We start from the raw sequence: 20,821 nt of genomic DNA, 5'->3' as shown, positions 1-20,821 counted from the left end.
CTGGGCTGCCCTCCCGCACGTAAGGCACTACCTGGTAAGCAGCCGCTGGGGATCCTGTCCCGTGCTAGCTGACCGCAGCGCCCAGCCTCTGCGCAATGGCCATTTCCCAACCACAGGGAGCGGAGGCATTACGCAGGGCTTCTTGCCCATGTGGGCTGTGGCTCCTCCACGCCTGGCCCTCATGGGTGGTGTATTCGTCAGCGATGCTCCGGTGCTTGGTCCCAGGCTAGCGAGGCAGGGCAGCAAGCTTTGGGCTTGCCGGCTTGGGAATTTCTGGCAAGAGGCAGCATGACCAGGACTTCTTTCTGAGTCTGACATAGGAAGAGTCTGCCAACATCTGGGTAAGGTGCTAGAGCCCACTGCCTGGAGGGAGTTTTGGGGAATGTCTCTTGCTTTTGTTTCTTGTACAAGCAAGCAAATTTAATAGCACAAGCTAAAATAATTAGGATGTGTCACAATGTTGATTGGCACCTCCCTGCTTCTCCAGTCTCTGGGTGCTGCTTACCCTGTGCTCAGCTCTCCTGCTGACTCATGTCAAAGCCGCCTTCTCCCTAATGACCAGGGGTCAGGTTAGGACCCAGCCTGCTCCGCGGCTCTCCTCGCTCCCACGCAGTTCCCGCTGGGCCTCCCGCCGTGGCACCGGCAGGACGCACCCACTTCCTAAAGAGTCACCTCCTGGGAACACCGCCGAGCCTCTGCGGTGGCCACGGCATCCGACTCCCTCCCCCTCCGGGCATGTGCCTGCCTGAATGCCCATACCTTCTGTCTGGCTGCTCCCGAGGAGGCACTGCCGGCTGAGGGATAACCCGCAGGACAAGGGGGCTGTGGTCCATTTGCAACTACCACCCGTCCACCCAATCTGCAACTGGCTGGGGTGGGAGAACAACATCCTTGGATGTTCCCAACAGGACCCATATCTGTCTTCCTCATGCATCCCCCACTGGCGCCAGGAGCCCCAGCCCCCTCAGCACACCACCGCATCCCCTTTGCTGGCACGATCCCCGGGGAAAGCGGCGGGCGCAAAAGGCATGCCGGAGGAGGGCCGCGTGTGCGTGCAGGAGCGTGCATATGTGCACGTCAGGGAGAAGGAAGCGGGGCTGTGAGTGCTGGAGGCGTTGTGAGCGCCAGGCACAGGCTGACAGGCAAGGGCCGCCGCTCCCGTAGGAAGATAAACTGTTTCACAACAGTCACGATCGCAGTGAGTAGTTCACTCCAGAGTGCTCCTTCTTGCTAGGGAGGGAGAGGATAATCAGAGCCGAGAGGAGGAGTATAGGATACGGGGGAGTATCCCAAAGATTATGAGAGTGTGTGTGGAGGGAGAGTATTTGTGTGGAGAGTGCAGCAGCTCTGTAAGCTCCTACACATGGGGTGCGGACACGGGAGAGGAGTAATGCTATTGCACAGTAATGCAGTAACGCAGCCCCCTCCAATACTGACGTGGAATGCGGCCCGGGGGCAGAGGTCATTCAACCTGCCAGAACTGGCACCAGAGCAAACAAGAAATGCACGAAGAAACTAAAATACTTCAGGGAGTGAAAATATTATAGCCTTGGAAGATACTGAAATGGGAGAGCAGCCAACTAGCCTCAGTTCTGCAGAGAAGTGCAAATATATTCAAATATTGTGTGAAAGGACAAGTCCTCCTGCAGGAGCTCAGCTCCAGCTCTCCTTTCCTAGTACAGCAATTCAGTAAAGATGTGTCCCAGGCTTGGACTCAGAGACTCTGCTGATAACTGGAGCCCTGTTAGATGAAGTTTCTCTGTGGCCATGCTTACACTTTTTTGGTACTGAGGCTGTTTGAAGTGGTGTAAACAATACCAACTCCACAGAACTCATTCAGATCCTCCCTGTTGTGCCAATGCAATCTTATACACAACTGCCTGGCAAACCAGATCCAGGAGCTTTTCTGGCAGAGGAGCCATTATCTTTTGTCCTTGTGGGGTTAGTCTTCCTCCAGCACAGCTCATTGTGAGGCTCCTGAGCAGCACTGTGCACCCTGGCTTGGCTTGGAAGGTGCTGGCTGTGCCTCCCAGATTTGAATCAGCTGATATAGAGGGAGTGGGGTAGCTGCCAGCACCACACCCTGTGTCATGCCAGCACAGGCGAGTGCTCATCCACCCAAATTGCAGCTCTGCAGCAACGCATGCCGAGCTGCCGTAGGCTGGCTTTTCCCACTCCTCCTGGCATGGGACCATGGGAGCCTTCTCCATGCACTGGCTGACTCCAGACTCTGCTCTCAATCAGTTTACCATGATAAATAAAATGGCAGAGGACAGATTGACAAAAGATAGCAAAGAGTTTTCTCTTGGGCTAGCACAAGAGGGCAACTTCCCACCCCACAGCTGAGAACTGGACCTGGCAAGGAGTGGGAATGGGGTCCCCCAATGGTGAGGGTACCCTGACAGTTCAGCCCTTGGCAAGCATGCCCCTGAGCTGATCTTGCCCCTGAGCAGCAAGCAGCCTGAGCTGATCTTCAGCCTGCTGAAAAAAAGTGTTCTTTTTCCATCCAGGTCAGCTCTCTGAACCGGCTTGCTACATATCTACCTGCTCCTATGTCTGGTGCAAAGAAATTATATATGTGACTTGAGCAGGAGGGGGCTAGGAGCACCACAGGGCTACATTGCCCTCCCTCCCCCACCCCCCCCCCCCAATCTCTGGTGTCCAGCTGCTTACTCTGTCCCACAGTATCACTCAGCTGGGCATGTGTGACACAGGGCAGGACAGATTTGGGATGGAGGAGCAGGGGCAGAGTTGGGCAGACATACTTGTGGATGTTGAACTCTGTCCTCTGCTCTGCTGGTCCTTCCCTGTCCTCTGCCCCACTCCTCTCTCCCTTCATGCAGGAGAGGTCCCATAGCAGACAGGGTGGCAACCCAATAGCAGCCCTGGCTGGCAGGATAGGGCACTGAAAATAGCCAGTTGATTGAGATGAGGCATGAGCAAATGAGGAGGACATTAGGCTAATTGGTGTCTGTGACTCCCTGCAGCCCAGGAGCCGTGAGTGCCTGTGCTAGCAGCACTGTTGCCTGTGCCCTGGGATAGGATGGGGTGTGACAGCCTATTTTGGGACAAGGGGAGCAGCAAGAATAATTGGAGTAATTAGTGACATTTTCCCTTTCTCATGTCAACATGAAACTTGGAGTAGAAGCCCTCATACCATAGGCACCAGCTGCCTGGATGCATCAGAAACATCCCCTCTGTGCAGGTGTCAGTAGCAGGCACTGCCCGGGGCAAAGGCTGCGGGAGGGTACATGTCCTGGGGGGACATCCCTCCAGGCCTGGCGGGTGACTTTGGACATGCTCTGCATTGCGGCCCCAAACCCCAGGTGTGATCCCTGCCTTTGACCACCTACCCACACTTTCCCACACGGCCAGCGGTCTCCGGGAGCAGGTGACCAGGTACCCCGGAATGCGGAATGCTGCCCTGACCGTGCGGAAAGCCTTTTCTCACGCCCGCTGATTACCTTCCCAGGCCCGCTGATTACCTTCCCAAACACCGGCACTTCAGGCTTGCCCTTGAGAAGCAAACACTAATTTCAGCCGCACCCTTTCCTGCCCTGGGGCTGCAGGGCGAGGGTATCCTAAACGTACGCCGTGTTCCCCACCGAGGGGTGTGGGACAGGAACCAGCCCTCGTAAAATCGCCCAGATTGAACCTGCTGCCCTCAGCCTGCCAAACCAAACAGAGCTGATGTAAAGCCAAGAGCAATGACAACAGCCTGGCTGCTGGCGAGGGTTGGGCAAGCAGCTGGTTTCCAGTTTGCTGGCCTCAGCAGATGGCGGCGGCGGGAACAGTCGCTGGGAGTTCCCACCCCGCAGGCACCCGGCTCAGCGGCCGAGGCCGGGGCGGCCCCGAGGTTCCCTCCTCTCCCATCTGCCAGCAGCTCCTGCGCAACCCTCAGTGCAAAAACGGCTTTTGGGATTTCAAGGAGCCACCCAGCCGGCCCTGGCACGGGGAAACCGGGGATGCCGGTGGGTGGGTCCCTCCGTCAGCCGCTCTCTTCGTCGGGTGTTTCACCTAGAAAGGCTCTGGCCGCCACGCATTGTGAGGAAATTGATGTCAGAGAGAAAGACGCCCAAAGGAACACCCAAAGGCCGGCTGCCGGCGAGGAAACAATGCACCAGGAACAGGGCTCTTTGGAGCAGCCCCTGCTGCCCCGGAATGCAGGGAAAACATTTGGTCTGTCTGGCCTCTGCTGGGCACCCCCGCTGCTGGTGACAGGAGCATTTATGGATGGCACTGGGTGGTCTGCTGGGCAATTTTGGCAGAGCAGGCTTTGCAGAGGATGCTGCTGGCAAAGGATGCTGAGGGATCAGGCCACTCTGCAAGAGATGGACCAGAAAATACTGCAATATCTGTGGTTCACTTCTTAGTTTCTTTCCACTTGTTTCAAGGCTAGATTTCTCAGGTTTGCTGGACATTCACTTTACATCCACACTCCACTCAGCAAAGTTGGATGATGGGCACAGCAGACCTGTTCACATGTGCTGGGGGTGCTCAGCCAGTACCTGCAGCAGGGCAAGAACTCATATGCACTTCTCTCAGAGCAGTGCCTGCATAGTGGCCTCTGTGGCCGGCCCATCCATCCATCCATCCATCCATCCATCCATCCATCCATCCATCCATCCATCCATCCATCCATCCATCCATCCATCCATCCATCCATCCATCCATCCATCCATCCCTCCCTCCCTCCCTCCGTCCCAGCTCCGGGCTCTCCCTGCAGATGGGCTGTTTGCACTGCCGGCCAGGCTCCTCAGTGCAGAGGGCTGCACCGCTGTTCCCCGTTAAAAATAAACCCACCTTCTCAGCGACATTATTTTTAACCCTGGGCCCATCTCCCTGCTCGGGTTACGAGCCCGCGCCCTCCCGGCGCACGGAGGAGGGGCGCCCAGCAGCCACAAGCCGCCCGCGGGGCTGTCGGCTGGAGGGACCTCTGCTAACCCACAACCCACACCGCTGCCTTCTGCCCGCGGGGAATCCGGGGCTGCCCGGGCCCGGCCAGGCCAAGGTGCCCCGCCGGCAGCCGCGTGGGCAGGACGCCGGCGGGGGGGGTCGGGGCCGCCGCAGGCCCCGCCCGCCCTCGGCTGCCGCCTCCCAAACAAACAACAGCCGCTCCCGCTGCCGTGGCGACCGCGCCCCGCCCGCCGCCGTGGCGACGGGGCCCCGCCCCTCCCGCGCGGCTGACGCGCGCTCCGGCGGGGGGGTGGGAGGGGGAGGCGATGACGTCGCCATCCCGTTTCCACGGGAACCACGCACCGACGTCACGGGTTTCTGTGTTGTCAACGTCCCGCCGTCTCCCGGGCAACGTCAGGCGCCGGGCCCGGCCCCGGCAACAGCGCCGCGATTGGCCAGGGGGCCGCGGGGCGGGGCCCGCCACCGCCCCCTCCCCGGGCCGCGCCGGGCCCCGGGCCGGAGGGGCTCGGCGGCGGCGGAAAGGACGGCCGGGGCTCAAGCCCGGATGGAAATCAAGCACCACGGCCTCTCGCTCAACTCCCCTGTCTCCCTGCCATCCTGGTGAAATGGGGAGGAGGTAAAACTTGTAGGCTGAGATAAAAACAGTGTAATGATTGAAAACAAAGTTAAATGCAATAATAATGGCAAATAATAGCAATAATAATGATAGTAAAAGGGAAAGGAGCTAAAACCAAACAAATTATGCACAATACAAACGCTCACCACCCACTGGCCGGTGCCAGATACCCAGCACATCGCAGTGCTTTGTGTCTCTCTGGGGTTGCCAGGTTGACACCACAGCTTTTTGTAATATTCTGCTGTTTTTTCTGGATTCTGTACTTGTCTGGGGGCAAGGTGCAAACGCACTGAGTGTGTCCACTGCCGTACGTACTTGCTCATACGATCCCACACACACCTCTGCCGCTCTGAACCTGCAGGCTGTCAGGGTGGGGAGATCTGGAAGCCTGGCCAGGATGCTGACATCAACCAGCACCCCAAAACTCCAGAGTCTAGTCCAGGTGGACCTGGCAACCTGGAGGAGTCCTGCACACCTGTGCCACATGGCAGGAGGGAGACAGTGGGGCCCTGAGAGGGTGTTGCGTGCTGGGTGGGGCCAAGTGCGTGGTGCCCCATTTCAGCTGCATGAGCCCAAGCTCACAGCTCCATATTCCAGTTCCTCTCCAGCACCAGGCCATTCTCTCCAGGCTGTCTCCAGCTTCATGGGAGATGCTGGGTTTGAACAGGGGAACCCCTGTTCAGAGGAACTGGGGATGGGGATTCCTCCAGGCTACCTTACTGGGGCTCTGCTGAAGCTCAGGGCACCTTTCTTTCCAGGCTGGTGCCTGCCCACATCTACGCTGGCACTCGGTGCCCAGGGAGACCAGCATCGTCACGTAGTGTCTCACATGGGTGAGAGGTGTCAGTTTTGCAGCCTGCTGAGCTCCATTGAGATCCTAAAGCAAACAGAGACAAAGCAAGTTAACCTGACCCCACTGGCTTGGTGGTTGTGCCCCTGGCAGCCAGACTCCTGGCAGGAAAGTACAGAGGACATGTCCTCCATGTGCAATCACCAAGTCAAACAGTCCCAAATCGGACTGCTGTACCTCTTCTGTGAAAGGTCCTTGACTTTCCAGGCCTAGACTCTTTGAGGTGTTTATTGTCTACATGTTTAACATATGACCTTGACAGGGAAGAAAATGGACAATCTCTTCAGAGGCTGGTATTGGCCTGGATGATGGCAAGAGCTTTTCTCGACTTGGGACGAGCCGTGAGCTGCTAGCAGTAAGCACGAGAGACTGTCCTCCAGAGCCTGCTCACTGTGCAGAGGTGGAGCAGGGCACACAGATGATCTGTAAATGTCCTACTCCCAGGTCTCTGCACAGACATATGCTTAACTCTGGTTGTGCAGATACTTAGGAAGGAGTTAACATAAAAGATGTTTCCTCTTCCAGCAGCTACCCCCTGCCAAACCAAATTGCTTGGCAGATCTGGATGCATGGGGATGATCAAAGCCTTGGGGCTGGGCTGGCAGTGCTCCACACTGTTTACATGTTTACATATTCATGGCACTGTTAACCCCAGACGATTTAATAATACTGAATTTTGTATTTGTTACATTTCTTAAATACCATCTAAGGAACCTCAGCTTCCTGGGGTATTCCCAGTGTTTGTTCCTAGGGCAGAGAAGGCCAACTCACCGTGTAGCCATGTCTCATTATTTATTCTCTTTCTCCATTCCTGGGGTCTCTATTCCTGCAGTGGCAGCATCTTTGCACTGAACTGACTGCTCCCTTTGGCTTTGCCTTGAGTGTAGCCTGGCTGTCCAGCCAGAGGCACGGCCCAGTCGGAGAAGGGTGCAAACACCTTGCTTTCAAGTCTTGCCATTTCCTTTCAGCAGCAGCAACTGAATGTGACTTGCCGGTGGGCCAGGGCAAGCTGAGTCTCTGTGAGTCCCTGTGACAGCCCCATCACTACAAGAGTTGAGGACTCAAAAAGGGAGACCTTACTTCATGACTGTCCTCTAGGGCAGCCAGCCCACCTGGCATGCTGGTGTCTGACACTGAATGGCACAGGAGAAAGGTGACCTGGGGACTATCTCCAGTGAAGCAGGGCTGTTTTTCCAGGCAGTGATAAAGGCTCAGAGTGTCTTTCTTCCTCCCAGACTATCCTTTGCCATCCTTTGTCTGTCCTGAGTTGCCTTGAGCCTTTCTTTCCCCAGAGCACTCCCCAGTCACAACAATTAGAAGGTTTCTTTCTGTCCTGTGCTAAACAATCTTCAACATCCTGTCCCTTCACTTCAGCTGCTTTGTTCTCCATCTGAAACAAAATCTCCTTAGCTAAGCACAGTGGCATTTTCCTCCTTCTTCTCAGCACTTCCTCCTTTGCTACCTTTGACCCATTTTACTCAAGAGCCACTACACCAATAGAGGAGCAGGACCCCTGTACCCAGCCCCAGTCCCTTTACCTAGCCCCCAGCACAAGCATCAGTATTGCTGCCCAACCACACAGGAACGAGGTAGCTTGTGTAATGTGACCATTCAGCTCCCACCTCCAGAAAGCTCTTGGACACAACAGGAAGCCCAAGCTTTCTCTTGATTGTGTGGGTTTTTATTGCAGGCATCTCGTGGGGTTCCCTGGGATGGGCCTATGGTGCTGGAGCTGGCAGGGAGCTAAGAGGCCGGCTTGGCCATGGTGTTCCAGCTTTGTCGCACTGACATAGCACACACGGCACATTGGTGGTGGCAGCAGCAGGAGTTTTGGAGTTTTATCTGGAGAACTTTGTGCTCAAATTGCTCAGGGTTATGAACCCTGGCTCACAGGGTGATGGCTGCCAGCCTGCCCTTAGGGCAAGAGGGTGGGGAGGAAGTGCTTCAGTGGGCGAAGCTCTTTCACACCTGCTGGCTGTGAGCGGTGCACAGGTTCCTCAGTGTGTGCAGCAAGGTCCAGCTGTGCCTGGCGAGTTAGTATCCAGCACCGTGCAGGCAAAGAGTGGTGAGAGTAAGTGGGACGGCACAACAGCAACATCCGCAGTAATCTGCGGCCCATGGCACGCAGCTGTGCGACCACGAGATGCCAGGATGTCTCTGCTCGTGGTGTTTATTCTTTAGGATGTCCCTGTCACACACCCAGCTGCTGTGATTATTAATTACTATTTATACTTTTCTTTGGGTATGCACTGTACCTTTAAGACCAGCAGAAGTGGGAACCATGCCCTACTGGAGGCTCCCAGGCTAGGTGAGAGGGTGACAGCTGCAGTGTGTCTTGGGGGGAGTTCAGGACACTCAGATAACATACTATGAGCCCTTCCTCCACCCTTTGCTCCCCAGCCAGATCAACAGAGGGGGCAGGCTCTCACCACTGGTTTTTCAACCCCCTCTTCTGCTTTTCCATCCTGGTTTCTTCTAAGCCCTGCAGCCTCTGCCTGGCTTTAAAAGCCTCTATGGGGACAAGGGGAGGGACAGGATCCCTTGTGCTGGGAATTAATGCATTGTAGGACACCAGGAGCAATGGATGTGCAGGTGTGTTCGGGGAGAATGTCACAAATGCCCCTGGATCCTGCCCATAAAATCTGTACTGCAACAGGTGCTCAGGTTATTGTGCAGATCCTCCGATAGTATGGGCAGAATGCTTCACCAGGCAGTGATGACTTCTCAGTGCAGGGGTGCTATTGGTGTCACAGCAGTGCCCCATGCATGCCAGTTCCACTGCTGAACTCTGGCTGTCTGGTCTCCTTCCCAATGACCCCAACAGTCCCTGGTTAGCTGGAAGCAGATGTCCATCACGTTGTGTGTCTAGAGAAGGAATATGGAACCATGCTACAGTCAGCGCTGCTGACAGAGAGTGGGTTGAGACAGTCATGTGACTTACCGAAGGGCCATGTTGCTGGCATGAACTTTCCCCTGGTGCATGGCCAAATTTAGGCACAGCCATCTCTTGCCCCTGAAGTGGGTTTTGGCTGTGCAGTTGCACTGGCCCACATGCCTCAGGTGCTTTTCTGCTGTGGTTTTCCAAGGCCAGCCTGAGCTGCAAGCTCAGATGAAGGAGGGGTGTGAAAGTAGAGACAAGTTCCAGTGCTGCACTCTGAGGCTTAGGGGCTCACTGTTCTGTTATAAGCCTCAGAGCTACAAGCTTTCCCATCTCCCTGCTTGATAGGAGAAAAAGGGGAGGCCAGGAAGGTGGAGGGGTTCTGTTGGCATGCAGGACAAGATCCTCATTGGATGGATGCTGTCCTTCTGCCCTGCCGGCCCCACTGTAATGTCCAAGCAGTGCAGTGGGAATGGCCTCTTCTGTCTGGCCAGGCATCTGGGAAGAGCCATCTCCCTGCTGGTGACAGTCAGCAGCCACCTCCTCCTCACCAGCACGGGATTCAGAGGTGCAGTGGGCTTGTCTGAAGCAAGGGAATAGTCCCTAGAGGGGTGTGTCCCTGCAGATGAAGCCCAGCCAAGCACCACCAAAGTCTGTCCAAACCCTGCTGGCCCTGGTTGTACAGGTTTAATAATGTTGTATTGTTCACTGAAGTCATGGTCCACTCCACAGATCAGACTAATTTTTGAGGGTCTAATGCCTCTTCCCGTTCCCAGCTGGCAGGGGCGGTGAGGAACCTCCATCAGCCTGGCATGCTGGTGAGGGCAACCCTCTCACCCAGGCAGGAGGGTTCACGCTCTGACTCTGTTTTGTCCCTGCGGTACTGCTTGCTTCCTTTTTTTGTTCTCACACATACTGTGGTAAAACGTGTGCACCCTGTGTTTGGAGCAAACAACAAACCCACGTCATGTGTTTTCGCTTTCTCTGTTTCGTTGCCTCCACGTGTTAGAAATGTGCGGCATCTGTGCACTTTCCATTTGGTACAAACGGATCATGCTTGGTCACCAGTGGAGATGGCAACAGATGGTTTGCATTGCACCACAAAAATATTGTGGGCTTTGGTGAAGTGGATTCCCCCCCTGATTTCCAGACACTTCTTTTGGGGAAGGTAGTTTGGGTAGAGGAATCCTGGGACCGTTTCTAGAGAGGAGGGCTAAACAGTGTTTTTCTGAAATGTGCCTGGCAAATGTCTGAGACTGGAAACTGTATCAGAGGCTCTTGCCCATGCTGGGCACTGATGTATTGACCTAGGCCCCGCTGGGCATGTGGCTGCAGAGGTTTGGCCTGTTGCTCACCACTGGCAGGGATGGCAGAATCGTGGCTTTGCTAATTTGCTGGCACACCCCTTCTCTGGGTAGTGCTGAGGGCCTTCTCACCTGCAGCCTCGGGCTGCCAAAGAGACCATGCTTGCCCCAGTCTTTCAGTAGCTGGTATGAGGGGAATGCTGGCCAGGGAAAAGAACTCGTGGCAGCACAGGAACCTGGGGTGACAGATGCCTGCCCCGGGATGGACCAGCCCACGGGCCAGCACTGAGCTGATGAGAGCAGCATGGGGCCCCGCAGGTCCTTTCCCAGGGAGCGGTTGGGCCGTGAGCTGCGGCAGTCCTTGGCTGTCCCCTCTGCTCTGACGGGCAGTTCAGAAATAGCAGCTGGCCCAGTTCTCCCGCCCCCGTGGCCCAGATCTCTAAGAACGGAGGTTGCTCGCGCAGCAACAGCAACAGCAGCAGCATCAAGCGCTGCATTTAGCCCATGAGCTCAAACAGAGGGAGAGGCTGCCAGCAGGATCCCAGCCTGGCTGGGTGACGCTCCTGCCTGGAGACTGCGCTGCAGGCTCTGTTTGTTGCTGTAAACACGCTCCCTGCTGCAGCTTCCCTGTTACTATCTATAGCCGCGATCTCTTGGCGCCCGTGCGAGGCGAGTCTGCGGTCTGGCTCCCACCTTAGCCTGACCTGAGCCAGGGCTGCCTGACATCCCCGTCGTGGGTGGGTGTCTCCGGGCTTCTCTGCAACAAGGATCAAAACAAAACCCAAACTGGAGGAAAGGACGAGCCTCGCCCCTTTCTCTCCTCGTCGGTGGTTTCCCGGTGGCCTCTTGCCCATGCTCTTGGCGGCTATCCCAGCCCCCCTCCCCCCACCCCGAGCACTGCTCCCAAGCTCTTCCAACCTTCCCGGAGGGCTGCGGCCCCTCAGGCTTCCCTGGCAGGGCTTCCCACCGCCCTGTGCCATTACCCTCACTCTCGACAACTACAAACATACATAATAGAGAAATCAGTAGCGACACATGAGCATAACGCCCTCCTCGCTGGAGGGACGGGTGTAAGTTGAGCTTTCCGTGCATGGTGCCCACTGAATACCTGTGCCCAGCTATGGGCAGACCCCGCTCAGTGCTGACGATGGGGCTTGACCTGCAGCGCAAAGCGCACCCCTGGCCCGCCGGGCCCCTTCTTCGTCGCCTTCCTTGGAGCACCTTGCTCCAAGGCTGCAAGGCTGCGCGGGGCCCCGCTGAAGGGAGGGGTTCACTTGCGGCGGGACGCTGCCCCCGGGGAGGGGGTCACCTGCTGCGAGAGGGCAGCCCTCAGGGCAGTGTCGCTGCCCCAGAGCCCTCGCAGGGTCTCGCCAGGCGATGGGGGAGGTGCCGTCGCGTCCCGAACCGTCCCGTCCCGTCCCGTCCCGCGCGCCGCCCGCCCGCCGCACTTGGCTGCAGCCTGGAGCGCTTCCCGTCAGTCACGCCCCCTCGCACAGGATGTATCCCATATAAGGATATCTGCGTCAGTGGGTTCCCGAGCCCGGCCGTACCACTCCGCGCGGGGGGGTAGCTCCATGGCCGCTCCCTCCTGCTCTGCCCTGGGGCCCCCCTGCCCCTGCGGCCGCCCCCCGCCCCAAGCCGTGGGTCTCTTCCGGGGGGGGGGCGGTGGCAGACGGCGCGCGGGGCGGCCCCGGGGAGGCGCGGGGCGGGCGCGGGGCGGGCTACCCCCCCCCATAGGCGCGGGTGGCACGTCCCCTGTGACGTCGCGGGAGGGTATAAAAGGAAGGCACGGCGCGGTACTCCAGCAGCTCAGGCAGCCCCGGCGGTGGAGCGGAGAGACGCGCGGCGCGGACCAGGCACAGGGACGCACGCAGCCGACCCCTCCTCGCTTCATCCCCAAGGACACTTTGCCACCGTCGCATCACCTCTCACCTTCGGCTTGCGCGTACCGAGCCGACATGATGTATCAGGGCTTCGCCGGAGAGTACGAGGCACCGTCCTCCCGCTGCAGCAGCGCTTCCCCGGCCGGGGACAGCCTCACCTATTACCCCTCCCCGGCGGACTCATTCTCGAGCATGGGCTCGCCTGTCAACCCGCAGGTGAGTTGCTGAGCGTGCCGGCTGCGCTCTTGGCTGGGGCAGGGTAGGAGCGCTCAGGAGAGGACGGGACGGGAGCGGGTGGCGCGGAGCTAGCCGTGTCCGCGGAGGAGGTCAGGCCGGGGACTGGCATGGGGAGCGGCCCCGGTGCCGAGGCGGGGCGGTCGGGGGGTGCCGTAGCCCGGGCCGCGCTCTGCGGCGGGTGTGTAAAGCGGCTTCATTGATAAAACGCGAGTTCATTGAGGAGACTCCGGAGCAGCGTCTGCGTCAGCGCGGACGTCAGAGATATTTATAACAGGCCGCTCTCGTGTGGAGCCGGCGCTGGCAGCGCGGCGCCGCGGCCCCGGGGACGGCGGGGAGCGGCCCGGGCGCTCCGCTGACGGCAGCCCTCCTTCCTCTGACCTACAGGACTTCTGCACCGACCTGACCGCCTCCAGCGCCAGCTTCGTGCCTACGGTGACGGCCATCTCCACCAGCCCCGACCTGCAGTGGCTGGTGCAGCCCACTCTCATCTCTTCAGTGGCCCCTTCCCAGAGCCGCGGGCACCCCTACGGCGTCTCGGCGGCCGCCCCCACCACCTACTCCCGCCCCGCAGTGCTGAAGGCGCCGGGCGGCCGCGGACAGAGCATCGGCCGCCGGGGCAAAGTCGAACAGGTGAGTGCGGATTGGAGTTGTTGGGGGGACTGGGGGAACGCGCCGCCGGCGGGTTGCCCTGGCCGGGGGTAACCGGGCTGGCAGCGGGACTGAGCGGTCTGCTCTCTGCCCGCAGCTGTCCCCGGAGGAGGAGGAAAAGAGAAGGATCCGCCGGGAACGGAACAAGATGGCAGCTGCCAAGTGCCGCAACCGGCGGCGGGAGCTCACCGACACGCTGCAGGCGGTAAGTGCTGCCCGGGAGGTGGCTGGGGAAGAGGGAGTACCGGGGGCGGGGACGACGGGAGGAAGGGGACGCCAGCTGGGAGTGATGCCGGCCCTGGCTGACAGCCTGCTCTCTCGGCAGGAGACCGACCAGCTGGAGGAGGAGAAGTCCGCGCTGCAGGCGGAGATTGCTAACCTGCTGAAGGAGAAGGAGAAGCTGGAGTTTATCCTGGCGGCCCACCGGCCCGCCTGCAAGATGCCCGAGGAGTTGTGCTTCTCCGAGGAGCTGGCAGCTGCCAGCGCTGCTACCGCGCTGGACCTGGGCACCCCCAGCCCCCCCATGACCGAGGAGGCTGCCTTTGCTCTGCCGCTGATGCCCGAAGCGCCGCCGGCCGTGCCGCCCAAGGAGACCAGCAGCAGCGGGCTGGAGCTCAAGGCTGAGCCCTTCGACGAGCTGCTCTTCTCCACGGGGCCGCGGGAGGCCTCCCGCTCTGTGCCCGACATGGACCTGCCTGGGGCCTCCTCCTTCTACCCGTCGGACTGGGAGTCGCTGACTGCCGGGACCAGCGGTGAGCTGGAGCCCCTCTGCACCCCTGTGGTGACCTGCACTCCGTGTCCCAGCACCTACACCTCTACCTTCGTCTTCACCTACCCCGAGGCAGAGGCTTTCCCCAGCTGCGCTGCCGCGCACCGGAAGGGCAGCAGCAGCAACGAGCCCTCGTCTGACTCCCTCAGCTCCCCCACCCTCCTGGCTTTGTGAAGGGCTCCAGCATTGACTGACCTGCTGGGCCCCCTCCCCTGCCCATGCACCCCCACGGACTTGCAGCTGTGCCCCATGGGGCTCCCCAGGCCTGGGGAGGGCCCTGCCACCGCCACCCCCTGTCTGGCCTGGTGCCCCGGGGCCTGGCAGAGCGTCATGCACCGAGGTCTCTTACCTCTTCCAGAGATGTAGCAAATCGCATGGAGTTTGTCTTGTCCCCAGTGGCCCATCCATGAGAGCTGGTAGTCTGTAGCATGTCCCACATGGCTGGGTAGGTGACTCCCTCCCCTCCTTAGTATCACTAGCATTAACTAATTAATCTCTTGGTTTTAAATGATTGGAATTTAACCTGGTGCTGGGTATCTCCAACTCGTATCTAGTGCAGCTGATTAACAATAACTACTGTGTTCCTGGCAATATCGTGTTCTGATGACTTAGCAATGACCCATCTTATGTGGGGGGAAAGAGACTCTATTTTATTTTCTAGTAGGTAGATAAATAGCTATATCCATGTACTGTAGTTCTACATTGATGTTCATTGTAACTTTACTGATCATGCATTGTTGAGGTGGTCTGAATGTTCTGACATAAGTTTTCCATGAAAACGTTTTTATTGTGTTTTTAATTTATTTATTAAGATGGATTCTCAGATATTTATATTTTTATTTTATTTTTTTCTACCTTGAAGTCTTTTTTGACATGTGGAAAGTGAATTTGGATGAAACTTAAGCATTGTTTGCTTATTATTGTTCAGAGACATTGTCAATAAAAGCATTTAAGTTGACTGCTGGAGCTGTCTTTGTGTTACCTTTTGCACTTGCTTCCCTGTGACCTCAAAGGGGTCCCCTAGCCTCTAATTTTGTCTGGGCTTTATAAACTGCAGACACCTGCAATCTGCCTGAGACTTAGGGTGTATCAGGGTGGGAATACCATTTAGGCCAGCCCTGTCCTTGTCCTGGTGCTAGTCAGGGCTGGCTGTGGTTACACCCCTTCCAGTAGGCAGCAGGGTCACTCCCTAAGGCCCCTCCCAGCTGATCTGTCTGGGGCTGGTCCCCTTCTGTGTCTCTGTGTGTCACCTGCTGTGCCCTTTCACCAGCTAGCTGGAGGTCTTGCTGGAAAAGTGGTGAAAGGGCACCTCTAGGCTGGGGCCCACATGATAATTTCCACGTGCCTAACAGCTCAACTTCCTTGTCCCTGGATTGTGGTCTGGTTCCTCTAGGAATAGCTGTGGCCTATCTTCTTTGGATGTAAGGGGATGAGAAAGGCTTGTGCACTCCTCACTTTGGGCTGGGTGGTATAAGGCAAACCACTGGTTCTTCAGTTTCTATTAAAGCCAGCCCAGCCCTTGAATGAATGAGTTATAGCAAATGGCACACACATTCTAGGAATGTGCTGCCTCCTTGGGGTCTCTGAAAATGTGGTCCCTCCTGCTAAGCTAGTGGAGAAAGGCTGCTACCCTCCGTAATCCCTGCTGCTTGTGCAGTGAAGTGTGCTCTGCTGGCAGGACAGCAGATGGGCCAGGTTACCCCTGCTTGCAGAGCAGTGGTCTGCTCCCTCCCTGCTGGCTACACATGAAGGGTCTCCTGAGAGTGGCAAGGCTTCTCTGACAGCCTCTAGCCTTGTCACTCCAATTTGAGAACTCCTTTCTTAAGGTAAAAGCAAAGATGTCACCTGTGCTAGCATGTGTGTCCAGCTGAAGGCCATCGTGACACCATGGTCTCAAGGAATCTCTGTAGGCTGACATTCAGGGTCAGGTTTCTGTAAGTCCACATTTCCCAGTCACTGCAGCAGGCTCTGCTTTTTTCCACCCCTTCCCTAATCAGAACACACACATGATCTATCTCATCTCAGTATTGAGTATTGCAGCTCCATGACTTGCTCAACAAGGCCTGCCCTGTGTAAAAGCAAATATTACAAGTGCAGTTTCCCATCTTTCAACATTAATCTGTAGGCAGAGCTGACAAGTGATGAAGACTAATCTCACTTGCTACTAAAGAAGCAGTTACTTTCACATGGCCATTTGAGTTTACACGGGCAACACCCAGGTGCAGCAAATGCACAGCAGCACTGAACCATTGAAGCAGTCATGTAGGTGGTAGGTGATGCTACAGGAGAGTCAGACTTATGTGACAGGTAACCCCGTGAAGTCAGCAAATCTGGAATGACAACGCGCTGTCTTGCTGAAAGACCATTAAGTTCAGAACTGAACAATTCAGGTCTCTGGGAGCCCACGCATGCTGCTGAAATCACCAGACATTCAGCAGAGGCAGAAAGGAAACAGGGGTCCACAAAGTCCAAAAATACCACACGGTTCCCTCAAAGTAGGTGGAGTGATCCTGGTCCTATCATCTCTCATGATCACTGGACAGGCTAGAGCAAAATCTAGAGCTAAATTCAGAGAGACGGCAGTCCTGCAGCCTAACCAAGGCTTCTCTTTTTAACAGAAGTGATAGCAAGTGCCAAGTCTAAGTGTCAGCTTTTGCATTTGTTACGCAAAGATATCAGATTCAGGGGTGGCACTACACGAGACACTTTATGTCTAACCCCATGCTCCAGTCTTACTCCTTGCCTTCAGCCACAAACAACCCAGAATTCAGGATGTGCTACATAAATTTTATGCTGTGTTATGAATGTGGTTTATCTGCTACCCAGCATTTGAGAATTACGTAGTGAAGTTGCACTTAAAACAGGGGGAATCTTGCCACTATCTTCAATTGAGGAATAATGCAGGAATCTCTGCCTGCAATGTGTTATAAGCCTGTGCTTCAATTACAAGCTGTATCTGATCCATCACACAGATACCAGCACGAAGCTTTGTGAAACACAACAATGGAACGAGATAAGGCACGTAGGAAACGCTCGTGTTATTTCTGACGCCTCCTGTGCTCCTGATCCCTCTGAGGGCAGCAGTGTAATTAATTCTTAGAAATGCAACTGCAACACAACGCAAAGCGCAGCGGAATCCTTGTTAGGAATTACAGACAGCAGAGCTGTAAAACAACGTGAAGATCCTTAAACGCGTTTATGGTAGAACAAAGCAGGGCCGCCCGGCCCAGCAGTACCTCCTGCCCGGCTGCAGGAGGGTGTTGCGGATCCAGGGCTGCTCCGGTGCTGACAGCGGCCGCAGTCCCGACCCGCTCCGGTGCACGCCACCCCGCACCCCGCCTGCGGCGCTCGTGCCCCGGGCCGCGGCGGGGCGGCCGCTGCCGGTACCTGAGGTCAGCGCGAGGCTCCCGCGTCCGGCCGGCCCCGGCCCCGGCCCCGGCCCCGGCCCCGGCCCCGGCCCCGGCGCGGCCCCGCGGGGCTCGCGCGGCGGGCAGCGCGCGCCCCGCCCCGCCGCGCCTGCGCGCGCCCGTGTTTACTGTTTGGTTGCCGGGGCGCCGCGCGCGGGCGCGCCGGGGACGTGACGTGACGTCCCGCTCCCCGCGGGGACGCCGCGAGCCAGCGCCGTGACGCGCGCGCTTCCGGCCGTGCCCATATATGGCACGGCGGCGGCGCCGCGCTTCCCGGGCGGCGCTGGGCGGCGGGAAGGATCCGGGAGGCGGGACGGGCCCCGGGACGGGCCGGGCCGGGCCGTGCCCCCCGGCCGTGCCCGCCGCTCCCTGCCTTGCCCCACCGGGCTCCTCGCGGGTGGAGCCCCCGGTGGGCTGACAAGGCGGCCTGGTGTCCGTTCCGCCTCCTCCGGCGCTCTCGTTGCCTTTGCGGGGTGAGGCGTCAGGAGAAGGAATGGGGATTTCGAGCAGCTGGGCGTTGAGTCCCAGGCGAGCTCACACGTGACGGTTTGTAGCTCTCGCTGTCCCTAGCCAGGCTTCCGTGGCATCACCCCCCACCTGGAAATCTCCATAGTCACCAAGAATTGATCCGTGATGGTGGGAAAAGAAAACGAAACAAACCGCCCCAATCCCCCGCCCCCCCCATAAGTGACAACTGGCTTTTATCTCCAGCAGGTGGAAGAAAATATATATATATATATTTTAACTGCAGTTGCAGCACAAGAGCTGCCATATGAACGTGGCTGTCGTGTACCGGGTGACCAGGCACCTACATCCTTGAACACTCACTCTGCTAGTTCTCCTACCGTTTGTCTTTTTGTTACTTTTTGTTACTATTTTGTTACAAAAATCTGACTACTGCTTTCTGTCAAAATAGAACAGGAAGCTTGCCAAAAGAGTTATCAGGGCCACTGGACAGACAAAATAAAAATGGATTATTCAGAGGAGATAAGGTTCTGGAGAAAAATTAAATTAATATTTTGCTCTGTGCTCATTGTAGAGGAACCTAAGAATAATTCTGTACTTGATTTTGTGAAGGATTTTTCTGAAGATATGCTTCAAGCTGAAAGTCTGTAGAAAAGGCAGTGAAACAAATAGCTAAAATAAAAAGTGTTGAACAACTGGACTGCATTATATTAACCCAAGAGTTCTAAGAGTAGTCAAGACTTAAATAGCTGAGCTGCTTTCTAATGGTTTGTGTGTAGCATTGCATTTAGAAGGGCTTTGATAACAGAGGGAAGATAGTTAACATGCCAATTAAAAGAAAAAAAAAAAAAAAAACAAAAACCAAAAAACAACAGCCTGAAAAGTTCTGTAGAGCTGCTGAGCACTGAGCCTGTTCTCTATACCAGCCAAGTTAGTGAAAACTTTAAAGAGCTGAACTAGTGGGTGCAGGGAGAAAATGGGGTACCATGGGAGAGGGCAGAGCTTTTCTAACGAGAACTCCTGGCCTCACACATTGTTTGGAGTCCTGTGAGGAGTCAGCAAAGCATGTGGACAAGAGACATTCAGCTGGTATTTCCTACTTGGGTATCTAAAAAGTATTCATCAAAATCTATGAGCAAAACCTTCTGAAGGAACTGTAGAATAAGAGAAGTTTTCATGTGGATAGATGACACTGCATTAAAGACAGGCCTCTGTCAGACAGAACAAAACTATTTATTGGCGAATTGAGTCAACATGCAAAGTTCCACAAGGATCTGAATTGGAGCCTGTGGACTGAGAGCAAAGGTAGTAAAATGTCACAATACAAAGTGAGTGGGTGGTACAATTTGATGTACATACATGTAAAGCGTTTTAAATGGGAGATAAACAATCCATTTCAATCATACAGAAACAGCCTAGCTGATTTATCACTTGGGAACAAGATCTTGGCATAATAATAGTTCTGTGAAAACCTCAGTTCAAGGCTTGGTAAATGAGCAAATCGAGTGTTAGGAGATAAGCAATAAGAGCAAGAGAATAAAAGCAGAGAGTGTCATTATGGCACAGGATAAATCCATGGTGTGCCAGTGCTTTGAATGTTGTGTACAGTTCTGATCTTTAGAAGGACAGAGAGCATAATAAGAGGTTCAGAGAAGCAGATAAATGTTAGGAAGTGTGAGACAGCTTCTAGGTCAGAGGCAGATAAGGTTTTTTTTTTTTTTTTTTTGGTGTTTTTTTTTTTTTTTTTTTGAGATGGAAACTCCAGAAAATGAACACAAATAAAAGCTAGTGAGGACTATGAAATACACAAATATACCCTTTGGCTGTGCAAGTCCTGATTTTGAAATTTCTGGGGCCTTAGGGAGTACTGTGGTGAGGCAGCACTACACACTAACCACGACTTTGTCCTTACTACTTTCTTCAAGTGGTTGCTAGAGGTAGTGTCAGAAGACTGTGTTTGTTAACAGAGACGGGCAAAAGCTGTGCTTGATTTTATCAAATATGATTATTTCTTGGTGGGTTTGTAGGGATTTAGCTGAACTTTCACTCTTTCCTGTGCTTCCCTATTATAATGGCGTTTGAATTTGTTGAAATTACCAGAAGATGTGATCTCATATGTCCGTGCACCTTATCTGTTCAGATCTTTTGCTGATAAGGCTGTATCCGGTAGCCTTTCCAGGCAGAGGTAGGCTGGTGACCCAGTGAGGTGCTGAAGTGAAACCAACAACATCCATTCTTCTCATTTGGAAACAGCGGATGTTCACAAGGGACCTGGATATTATATCAACAGGATATCATGGGAAAACAAAAGAAGGCCGTAACTAGCATGTAGACAATGTATCTTTATTATTTCCAATTAAGGAGCTCTTATTCTGTGGAGTGGTGTCCTGTCCCCTGCCACCCCCTTGGCATCTTTAGTCTGCACAACAGATTTTCAGCTCTTCTTCACTGATTAGATTTGAGCTCTGTTTTTGTACAAATGCTTTGTAACTTGGTCTGTTGGCTAAGAACAACCAACTGCAACATTAAAGGAGTAATTTTAATTCTGATTGCATTGCATCTTCCACTTGGTAAGGATTGAGTGCTTTTTAAATAGCCCATCTTGAATCTTCTCATGCTTGGGAAGAAGGGAAGAGAAACCAGCTCATAATATTGTGTTTATCTGGTTCTGTTTGCAAAATTAAATATTTCCCCTGAATAGGTAATGGTACTGCGAAGGCCATAAAATACAGTAGCGGTGTTAGTATTAAAGCATATCATCTGAAAGGTACATGGAATTCAGATATTGTGAGGGTATTTGGGTTTTTAAATAAAACATTATTTTGACACTGCTTTGAAGTATATTGG

General features: G+C 55.3%; 1 protein-coding gene across 1 annotated transcript; it reads left to right on the top strand.

The window, feature by feature from the left end:
- The first annotated feature begins 12,300 nt into the window (after positions 1-12,300).
- FOS (Fos proto-oncogene, AP-1 transcription factor subunit) lies at positions 12,301-14,723 on the top strand. Its single transcript, XM_068192807.1, has 4 exons — positions 12,301-12,664; positions 13,070-13,315; positions 13,431-13,538; positions 13,659-14,723. Exons 1-4 carry the CDS (start codon positions 12,524-12,526, stop codon positions 14,274-14,276), a joined length of 1,113 nt encoding a protein of 370 aa, XP_068048908.1. The 5' UTR covers positions 12,301-12,523; the 3' UTR covers positions 14,277-14,723.
- Positions 14,724-20,821: the final 6,098 nt, after the last annotated feature.

The sequence above is a fragment of the Anomalospiza imberbis genome, chromosome 6 (assembly GCF_031753505.1).
Source record: "Anomalospiza imberbis isolate Cuckoo-Finch-1a 21T00152 chromosome 6, ASM3175350v1, whole genome shotgun sequence".
NCBI lineage: Eukaryota > Metazoa > Chordata > Aves > Passeriformes > Viduidae > Anomalospiza > Anomalospiza imberbis.
The sequence above is the reverse complement of the archived record's forward strand: the minus strand, read 5'-3'. Positions and strand labels throughout refer to the sequence as shown.

Bases quoted from the DNA above. Each gene is read 5' to 3' on its own strand.
- FOS (XM_068192807.1), top strand. From the start codon at position 12,524: ATGATGTATCAGGGCTTCGCCGGAGAGTACGAGGCACCGTCCTCCCGC. The intron at 12,665-13,069 runs GTGAGTTGCTGA...TCTGACCTACAG, and splicing joins GCTCGCCTGTCAACCCGCAG to GACTTCTGCACCGACCTGAC. The intron at 13,539-13,658 runs GTAAGTGCTGCC...CTCTCTCGGCAG, and splicing joins TCACCGACACGCTGCAGGCG to GAGACCGACCAGCTGGAGGA.